The 11,231-nt window shown below is 38.4% G+C and overlaps 1 protein-coding gene across 1 annotated transcript; it reads right to left on the reverse strand.

Moving 5' to 3' along the window:
- Positions 1 to 5,169: 5,169 nt before the first annotated feature.
- On the reverse strand, positions 5,170 to 6,004 carry LOC133900611 (uncharacterized). The gene is made up of 2 exons (XM_062341806.1): positions 5,795 to 6,004; positions 5,170 to 5,698 (listed from the first exon to the last, which is right to left on the reverse strand). Exons 1-2 carry the CDS (start codon positions 5,891 to 5,893, stop codon positions 5,402 to 5,404), a joined length of 396 nt encoding a protein of 131 aa, XP_062197790.1. The 5' UTR covers positions 5,894 to 6,004; the 3' UTR covers positions 5,170 to 5,401.
- Between the last annotated feature and the right edge of the window lie 5,227 nt (positions 6,005 to 11,231).

Here is an 11,231-nt window from a genome sequence, read left to right on the forward strand (position 1 = left end):
CCTTTGAGCTTATAATGTTTGCTTTCCAATCGACCCGTAGTAAGTTCAGTGCAACAACCTACATCAGCACAGTTCACCAAACACTTTTGTTCTTTACGAGAGCGTGGTTGATTCTGATAATATTTTACCCAAAAGTTCGATGCAGTTAATTAACCATAAGTATTCATAGCAAAATGATTGGAATTCTTTTGGAACAGATCGATTGAATTGTCAAAGCAAAGATACCCACTCCGGCTACAGAAAAGTCTTGCTCTGGGCATATTTGTATTGTAACGTATTTACAATACCTGATGTAATATGCCAGTACGTAAGTACGTTCTAAGATTACTCCGATCACATGGTTGTGTAAACTTCCGGAGATAGGATAATTATAATAGATTATTTTATGTGAAGTATTGTAGTAGTTTAATTATATATATTAGAGAATCATTTTTTTTCATAAAATCACTTCAGAATTTGGATCAGGAGCTTTACCAGGCCCTGAGCACATACCCACAACCTGCTGCCCCATGTCAAAACGATAAATTCCAGCAGCAATATATTTCAAAAAAAACCAGCACGCAGTGATATTTTACGAAGTCAAAGGATGTGCAAGGAGAGCATTGAAACCGGCTGCTGATGATGTAGAGATAATGAATGGGGAGGCAAGGAAGCCCGCTCACACATAAATGGCCAGCCAGCCAGCCAGCCAGCCCTCCCGATGGTCCCATCAACGATTGATGCCCTACGCGCGCATGCAGCATGAATGGCGGTTTTCAATGCACCCCGCCCCAGCTAGACTACAACCCCCAACCACCCTCAAAACTTGCTGTTGGCCAGATAACGTCCTGACCTGCAATATTAGCAGCTGGGCGTCCAAAAAAGAACAATTTGTTGTCTGGGAAAATTGCAAAAACCTATTTTGGACTTTATCGCAAGGTTGCGTCTCCACTTATGTTTTACTTCTAGCAGATATTATATCATGTAAGGGTGGGGGAGGTATGTTTCTTCGATAAAATATACTACATTTGTTCTTAATTAGATGTCGTTTCAGAAATTTGATTTTGTTTTTAAATAGATGTTGTTTTAAGTTTTTAAGATGGTATTTTACTAGAGTGCTCATGTTAAAAGCTATTGGAAAGTGGAGTTTCAATTCAATGAGTGTGGTGAACTGTTGGCTTATGTGTTATTAATTGAATGTTAGAGAAATTAAAAGAAATAAATATATCATATATAAAACAATTTATTACAACCTTGTTCTGTATGCCGAAAACTAAAATAACAACTATAAGAGAACATATGTAGTACTATATATGGCTTATTTGAAAGGGACGGGTCGGTGAATTTTGTTTTTCCAGAATTTAATTTGTACGGTAGCCCTCGTCCAAACAGGCCCAAAAGGTTAAATTGAATGGGGACAATTTAACCATGAATTATTTGGACATGTGACGGATCTTAGCGTCTTGACAAAAACCAAACTGATGGCCTCCACCGAGGAGTCCTACATCTGCAAGAACCATGTGGATGAGCTCGCTAGCGGGCATCTCTGCCTGGTAACCAAAAGAATCGCTGGCCTGCCGGGAAGAAACATAGACATGGCAATGGACGGCAGCGGCTGAGGGATGGCTGGGGGAGGAGCATCAGCTGCAGCCAGCGTGGGGGCAAGCATGTTGCCTTTGAGCCCCGTACGGTGGAGTGGATCCCACGCCGGGTCGAGCATCAGCTACCGCCGGCCACCGTAACACCTACTAAACTTCTAGGATGGATATGACCGAGAAGAGATTATTTGTGTGAGCTTGCTGATTATCCCGAGTTAGCCTTGTCGGTGAGCACCCTAGATTTTTATCCTACGTACCCCGTTAACCGTACCGTAAGATCAACGGCTCAGATTGACCGCAAAGCTAGAAATTAGAAACAATTAAAGGAGATCAATACGCCATCAACATTGGCAGGGTTCCGATAAGAGATGATCGCATTGCTATCTCAAGCTACTTGAGATATGAGAAGCAAGGTTTATTACAGCACGGATTCAGTGAAATCATAAAACCCTTTTAGCTTGGGGCCTAAGTGGCATCAGCTACTGGTGTGATCGTGGAGGCTGCCTGAAATTTGGTTGGGACAAACGAAACACAAAAAATGCCCGCTTCCTCGATTTTGTCGAAGTTACTAAAATTATCTTTCGACACCTCATGCTTTATTTGTGTTTTCACGTAAATTTGCAAACCAATCCTTATACTGAGAGCAGGTTGCCCAATTTTTCTCATATTTCCATCCAGCCCAATCATTTCCAATTTTAATTTGCATTTTCTTGGTCTTAGTAACCCTGCCCGGAAATAGTTGCCCTCCTAATGTGCATGGAACAAATTCTTGAACCTTCGACCAATGATTTGCATGAAAGTTATAATTTCATGACGTGAAAGATACAATAGATTTATCATCGTATAATTAGAAAGTACTTTTCCATTTCTGCTATTTTACCCCCTCTATTCAGAAATAGTAGACATATTGTTTTTTATAAAATTAAACTTTTTGTACTTTAACTAATATTTAATTAAATTATAAGAATGTCTAATATATAAAATTATATAACTAGATTCACAATTCAAAATGATTTCATACTATATAGGTTTTGTAGCTAAATGATATATTTATGAGAAAACCTTAATCAAAATCTAACTTTGAAGATTGAGAAAAAAATATATCTATTATTTCTGAATAGAGGAAGTACCATATAATTAGAAAAAGGGTTTATCATAGACTGTGTGGATGTCCTAAGCAACTTAAAAAGCTCTAACAGTGTCCATCACTCTTGACTGGCTGGTTCTCAACATGAAGCTAAATTGCAGCCAAGAAACGCTAGATGGAGATGTAAGCTGAAATGATAATATGGTTGAAAAGAGTAAGACTCTACCTACAGGGTTTAAATCCTGATACTTACTATTTAGACACACGCGAATGTTTTTACGGTATTATTTATAGACATGTGATAGTAACATACTTATAAATATGCGAGTTTATGTATGCATAGTGATGTGTGTGCATGTATATCACTTGTAATAAAAAAAAAGAGAAGCGTAGCATGTACAAAAATAACATTATATATGCAGAGGAAAGATGGTGAGATATATAGCCGGTGTAATTAAGGACCATCGCGTAACGCACCACCAACTCCACCATCCCTCCCTAAATGAAGGCGCACACACATAAAAACACGCCAAAAAGAAACTTAAATTTAACATGTGTGAACGAAACTGCCGTAGAAGCATGGACAGCGTCGACGAGGACAAGAGTTTGAGAGAAAAAAACAAGAGTGTAAAACAGACAGTGAGTAACTACATCAGTTACCTGCATTGAAATGCATAGCCGGATTCTGTTGGTAGTTTACGAGACTATCTAGATCCAGAAGCAATTTTTATACGACTTTTTTATGAAAGATTTTTGTGAGATCTTGATCTAGTCGCACATCCTCTGATTCAATTGCTGGGTTAAAGAGAAGAGAGAGGGAAGATACACGTGTTATGACAGAGAAAAAAGTCTTTCGTAAAACCCGGTCTTATAGAATTTGTTTCTCTATGATCCGGCCAATTTTTATGCAAATATGTGTAGGGGTTAGGAAGCGTGATGTTATGAGCATAGAGCAGAGTCGCCCAGCCAGCATAGATGTTTGAGGTTTAATATTGTAATGGTTTGAGTTTCAATTGATCTTGTAATCTTATATATTCAGTGTTGATTGTAATTTTCAAATTTACAATTTAGTGAGCTTTAATTCATCTGATATAAATAGTTGATGGTCATAATAGAAAAGAATATATGTTGGTGTTATTGATAAAATTTAGGAAGAGCTTAACAACAAGTAGGTTACAAATTACTTTATCCTTTTCTAGAAAATCAAGTATTAGTTTTGATCCTTATCTACAAAAGGGAAAAGAGAAAGGGATAATAAAGTACTAGTTGTTGTTGTTAATGGGATTGATGGATCTTGTTAGTTGTTTCAATATTTATTAGACATATATTGATATTATTGTTTTTCTTTATTATTCAGATTACTCACATAATACTTAATTAGCAAAATTCTAGAATTTAGATTGTGTGGTTTGTGCCAAACTTTGAACTATTATATAACTTAATTATATTTATTGAGCTGGATATTTTCTCCAAAATAAGCGAGAATGATATAATTGAGACTTTTATGGCCATAGGGAAGCGTAAAGTGAAGAATCTAGAGCAGTATTATAATCTCCTATTTATATAAGACCTTATTTCATATTTGAACAATTTATATTGTAATTTTTACAAAATTTGAACTTATTTGTTGAATTTACAATATTATGATATATTTTTTAACACATTTGTATTGTGTTTTTAAGAATTTTTTTACTTATATATTGATTTCACGGTCTTATGGAAAGTTGAATTGACTACCCAACGCAAAAATCTGTGGCGGCAAAAATCCTAACTCCGCCGCAGGTGAAATGGAGATCAGGCTCGTAGGTGTAGGTGCAGGGAATTGAAGGACGAGAACAGAGGCATGTTATGCTAGCGCTATGCAACACCAAAAACCAAATTTGGTACTGATCCTCAAATTTGAAGTTCAAAACAATCACAACAACATGAAAAGAGTTAACATCAGTACAACTTATCTCTTCCTGGGGCTTCATGACATATCTAAACTACTTAACGCCAGGTGGCCTTGAACCATTTCAATTTTATCTCATCGAGTTAACATTTTTTGTCACGAAAACATCGCAACGTGAATGGAGATGATTTAACTTCATATACTTCTTGCTAAACCACCTGCATATTATCACTAAAACCACGCAGCAGTGACAAAAATACGATAAAAATGATGCAAATTAAGATACTAGTAATTATATCCGTAGTTCCAGAGCACCAAACCCAATCGCCCAAAAGCTAAATAATCCAACCATCACCACACCACTTATGAGTTACTCCCTCCTATCACAAGTACTTGATGCATTGATCAGATCTGGTCAATTTTTTTAAATTTAAATCGTCGATATCTTTCAAAATATTTAGTTTGAAAATATAAAAATTATATTTGTGTATTTGTGTTGAAAAATATTTTCATAATATTATATTTTTTTATTATATATTATAACCAGATTCTAATAAAAATAGTCGTCAAAATTGCACATTAAATAGTAATTAAAGTTGTACGTTAAAAACTATAAAAATAAAAAATATCCTGTATTTTTTACGGAGGGAATGCGAGACTAACAATATACTACTAGCATTTGCTACGTAGTATGAACTCATCCAATAAATTTTTATCACCATTAATCTCCTCATCAACCAAGGAGAAACAAAAGCGTTACACCTTCATGTGGCACAGCCACCACAGGATCACCATCATCCCCTGCATCTGCGGCGATTCTGCTCCGGAATCTCGGCGGTCTTGCTGCTACAGGTGGCAATTGAGGCAGTTGCAGGTGCGGGGGGTGAAGGAGCAGACGCCGAAGGGGCGGTTGGGGATGTTGCAGTTGATGGCGTAGCAGCACGGCGCCGGGATGCACATCCCGTGCGGCCCCCCGCAGCACGTGCACACCGCGCACACCTGGAACCTACCCACCAGCCGCCGGCCGCGCCACAGCCGCGTCCCCGCCGCGAAGCTGCCGTCGTCCAAGAACGTCTTCCTCAGCCGCGGCGTCCACGTCGCCGCCGCCGTCGTCGCATTGCTGCTGCCGCTGCTACTGTCAGCCTGAAGTACACACAAAGCACAAGAAGAAAGGTTGGTGTTGCTGATGTCAGAGAGAGAGAGAGAGAGAGAGAGAGAGAGAGAGAGAGAAGGGCATACCAGAGCTGATGCAGCGAGGAAGGAAGAGAGGAGGAGGAGGAAGAGGAGGAGAGGGGTGGGTGGCCGTGGTGACGAGGAGGAAGAGGAACAGGGAGCCATCTTGTGGCAGGGTGTGCAGCCAAAGGGGGTTTTGTGGCTGTGTGGTAAGGTGGTGGCATTTATTCGCTCAGAGCAGAGCAGCAGGCAGCAGAGAGGGGGATGCAATGCACGCTGCACTGCAGTGGAGGTACAGATGTGTATTGAGATGCTTTATTTATCTAGGGGGATATAATACTAGGTTATGAAATTATGTTTCTTCATAAAAGATATGTCTAGAGTTTTGGCCAATTGTGGTAGGTTGTTTGTAATGGTTGGAAATTGTGGGATGTAGGTCGAAATGACGCAAGATTGTTGCCGTTTTGTACTGAATTTCGTGGAAATTAGACATATATTTAATAAATATCCTTTCTTTAGAATTGGCGTGTAATACGTAAATGGTAATATTGTGAGATGTACGTCACTACTAGAGACGTCTAAATAGGTCATATCTACTTCGACAGCCTAATACATATAAATATGACCTAACTAGAATCATGATAGGCTAGCCCAACATGATGCATTGGTTCATGCCTAGGCCGTCAACCTGGCACGGCCTGAATAGAGACAATGCCTAACGGGGGCACAATTAGCTAGTTTATTTTGAGAATATAGCCAGTTTTTACCGTTTGAGCTATAAAGATAAGAAAAGTTTTTAAAAAATCACCAAACTTCATTTATAAATACGACGCTAGCCCCCTCCTCATTTCACACCAGAAATCTTCCTAGCTCTCTTGTGTGCTTCTCAAATTCTTCTCTCAAGTTCTTTCGGATTTAAGATAATTTGACAAAATTCATTGTAATCATAGCCACAAATCCAAAAATCAAGATCCAACTTCTAGCGTGTTCGAAGAAATCAAGGTACAAATTTTTCATCTAACTATCTAAGTTTTCTTAAAAATAATTTTATTTCTCTAGTATTAATACTTTCAATTTCTCTACTCTTAATATTTCTTTATTGCTTGAGTCTTAATATTTCTAAAAAAAATCCATAGATTCGTTAATGGATCATGATACATCAGGCCCTATAAGATCAAACTTAGTGTGGCAACATTTTGAAATGGTCTACAGAGAAAAAGACGGGTAAAAGTAAAATATGCTAAGTGTAATATATGCAAACATGAATTATTGGCAATGTCTATAGGTGAAACGGGACATTTGAGGAAGCACGCTGCAACTAACAAAAGGCTAGAGTGAGGAAAGGCGCCAATAGCATAACCGTTATTCGATGGTTTTAGATGTTGATGGAAATATGTAATTTTCGGAGCAACTCTTTTTTTTTTCTTTCTAGGGTTTTCTCATATTGAGTTTTTCTCTAGAAAAGTTTTTAATTAGGCAACCAAAATATCAATAAAGCCAAAATTCTAATTATGCGTCCATGATTTTTTCTCTAGAAAAGTTTTTAATGAGGCAACCAAAATATCAATAAAGCCAAAATTCTAATTATGCGTCCATGATTTTATCTATTTTTCTTCATTTTTTGAGTTTTAGAACTATGGTGTACTCTTTTTTGAACTTTTCTTATTTTTCACGGACCGGCCGTGCCTCATGGGCCTATTGTGCCATAGGCCGGCCCAACATGGCATAAAAACTAGTGGGGCCGTGTCATGGGGCAACATGACATGGCCCGCCAATAGTATTGTACATGGTAGGCCATGCCTAATAGGTTAGGTTACTTTTGTGCCCATGCCGAGCCAGCCCACGAGGCCCATTTGGCCATCACTAGTTGCCCCTAGTCGAAAAAATATGCGAGAGGTATTATTTACTAGCATGATCACTACCAGTAAATTGAAAAGGAAAAAAAATCATACCCAGTGCTGCATATTATGTTTTCTAAAATAAAACATTAATCTGACAGTAGTGTCAGTAATTTGTTCAGTAGTGTCAGTAGCTTTGTTCAATAGTATAAGTATTTGTCAGTAGTAACAACTATCGAATTACTAAACACTATTGAATAATTACTGGATAACTATTGAGCAACACTTACTGGACAAATACCGATACCTACTGGGGGCACATGGCGTGGGCACGCGGCTACGGGGTGTGGCTCGTGCGGCCACATGGCGTGCCCTGACGTGCGGGTGCGGGGTGCGACTGAGCTAGGGCTGGTCGGGCTAGGCTGGTTAGGGTGTACATATTCCCCCTCTAATGGGTGTTTAGAAAGAAATATGTACATTTCCAAAAGTAGTATATACGTCTTTGAAAAATATATATTTCACTTATAAACAAGTATATACATATCAGAAAATAGTATATACATCTCATAGAGTAGTATATACTTCAGTTATAACTGAATTAACTATAGATTGACCTGAGAGTATGTATTCATAGGAGTAGAGAATAGTTTTCCTATATATATATATTTATATATTTTACTTATAAATAAGTATATAAATCTGAGAAAATAGTATACATCTCATAAAGTAGTATATATTTCAGTTATAACTGGATCAACTATAGATCTAGCTGAGAGTATATAGTTTTCCTATATATAACTTACAATAATGGGATCATATACTCGCACATCAAAGGAGAATTGCTATTTGGGAGTTAGCATTGTCCAAAAAAACATCTTTAGTAAAATCATATTACTTTTGTGACAAATTTTACATATACTATCTTTTATGTCCCATTTAAATATTCAGGGGATATATACCGAAAGGCATAATTCAAGGGATATACCAGAACACACTATTTTTACACTAGATGGGTAACATGTGCATACATTAGTAACACATCTCAGAGCACGGCTTCAATGCAGAAGATTTGCATGCTTCCGTGTACGCACCGTGTCGATGGGGATACCGACGGATGGTTGGCGCGCCGCCGTTGGCCATTAATTCTCGACACGCATGCATGCCATGCAACGCAATTGCAACGCACGCATTATTTAACGGCCCTGTGCTGTGCATGGATGGCGAGTTAGGTGGTCGCAATTAGAGGCATCCATCCGCCCATCAACCCGGCCACAGGTGATATATTCATGCGAACTGACAATAAAGTGAGGAAATGAAGTGAAAGATAACAGGCAAGGCTTCAGCTAAGCTCACCTCGGCGTAGCAGAGGAGGCGTAGAGAGAGAAAGTGTCTAGTAAGGTAGAGAGAGCTTTTTTTATTTTATTTTATAAATCTTTTCAAATTAATATTTTAAAAATAAACAATCCCTTTGGCAACTCGACGTAGCTAAACACTACCATAGAATACACCATGAACCGGTATCATCATTGCCGGTTCGTGGTCTCCAAAAATTCAATAATTATAGGGAAAAAAACTGAATTTATTTTTTTTGGACAAAATACATGTGCATGCGATTTGTGAGAGTCAAACTCACGATCTCTTCCCTCACGCAATTGTTTTTTTGACTTTTCTTCCTTACAATTCCAACTCACAATTATAGCTAATAACTATTAGATAATTTATTCTTTTGATTCTTCTTGTCCAAATCTTTGGACGACTATTTGGATATTAAAATGGCTTCAAATAAAAAAGTTGTTAACTGCAGAATTATAGATCTAATTAAGACCTACAATGTTTATATATATATATACACACATATACATATACACCCACACATATATATACACACATAAATACATACATACATATACATATACATATACATATACATATATATACATATACACATACATATATATTCATATATACATATATATATATACTTATATACTTATATACATATATATATATATACTTATATACATATATACGTATATATATATATATATATATATATATATATATATATATATAGTGCCGATTTAGCCCCTATTTTGTTCAGCTTCTGCTAGTTTCTGCTACTTAGGAAAAAATAGTCCGCTTCTGGAAATGGCTTCTGAGAAGCAAAAACTGGCAAAAGCTGTCATAATTACAATTCAAAAGTAGTTTTCCTATAAGCAGCTTTTCAACAGTAACTTTTGGAAAAGCCTTAGCCCAACAAAACATGCCATTAACTACTAGCATGCTAAATAAGTACTAAACACATTGTCGAATATCTACCTATAGGGTATATACGTATAAGGAATATATCTACACAGATAAGGTATATCGTATACCTGATGGACAACTTCGGATATTGCAGATCCGAATCTATGAAACTTGACATACTCGGAGATCACGAATACTTGTACTAGGAAGGTATCGATCTAGTTAACTAACTCGAGTACTACTAGTATCCCAGCTGGATACGACTATCTTACCTTGACCAACAAGATGAATGACTCCCTATCGATTACAGCTTGAACTCAGGCAGCGCCAGGACCCCTTTATGAGGCGGAGACCCTGACCCCTAGAGGGACAATGGACAACAGATCAACGCCTATGCAACTCGATGCAAGCATCCAGACCCTAGCCTTGGAGAAACTTGGTGACTTCAACTCTAGATTAGTTTAGATCCGATCTACTCTATTGTATTAGGTTTAGCCACCTTGCTTGTACTTGAGACAATCTATATACAACATCGTCTACACAGAATGTAGGGTATTACTCCGCCTCAGGGGCCCAAACTTGTATACATCATGTGTCTTGTTTCCTGCTCGATCCTTGATCTCGAAGGTACCCCAGTTCAATTATAGACCAAATAGGGGCCTTCATCTATTTTTCAAGATCGATCATGTCTCAAGTGCGCGTTCGTGTTGGATTCTCCGACACCGGCTTCTATGACCACTTCGAATCAGCAGTGGTCATCTTTGCATCGCCTCCTACTGGTTCAGAGATCACCTTCAGAACAATGGCATACCTTTGTGATGATCAAGGTGAACTGATCCACACTGGTATCATCGAGTCCAGCCCATTGGATACACACCATGAGGTGGGACACCTCGAGTGGGATCCCAAGGAGCTTAACATTCTTTAATTTATGGACACCGACAACGATAGTGAGAGTCAAGAAAGTGGCGACAACGGCTCCATCGATGGCCAGAACAACCGAATAGATCGATTCTTGTTTATGGTCGGAGTCGATGGCACACCCATCTAGAAAAACATGGAGGATTCGGACACCATGATGAATGATGGTGAAAGCATCCACGAGGACCCAGCAGCAGCAGCTGGGGCTCTGTAGGCCCCTGACATCGCCCATCATCGATGTGCAAAGGTAAATCAGGGGCACCCTGATATTCGACGTCGACTTGGCCTGGGAACACCTGCTGTTTACGTGACGCCCCCACCCGCAATGATTCCAAGATCAAGGGATGAACTCCCTCAACATAGTGATCGTGAAGCTACGTTGGCTCAACCACAACCAAGTTTGGGCAATAGTGTCTTTAATGCTCTAGAAGCTAATGTCCAGGGAACTCATATGATTCCGAGGTCCTTCCTTGAGTTGGATTCGACGAATCCTCTAA

Source organism: Phragmites australis, chromosome 19 (assembly GCF_958298935.1).
Source record: "Phragmites australis chromosome 19, lpPhrAust1.1, whole genome shotgun sequence".
Classification (NCBI taxonomy): domain Eukaryota; kingdom Viridiplantae; phylum Streptophyta; class Magnoliopsida; order Poales; family Poaceae; genus Phragmites; species Phragmites australis.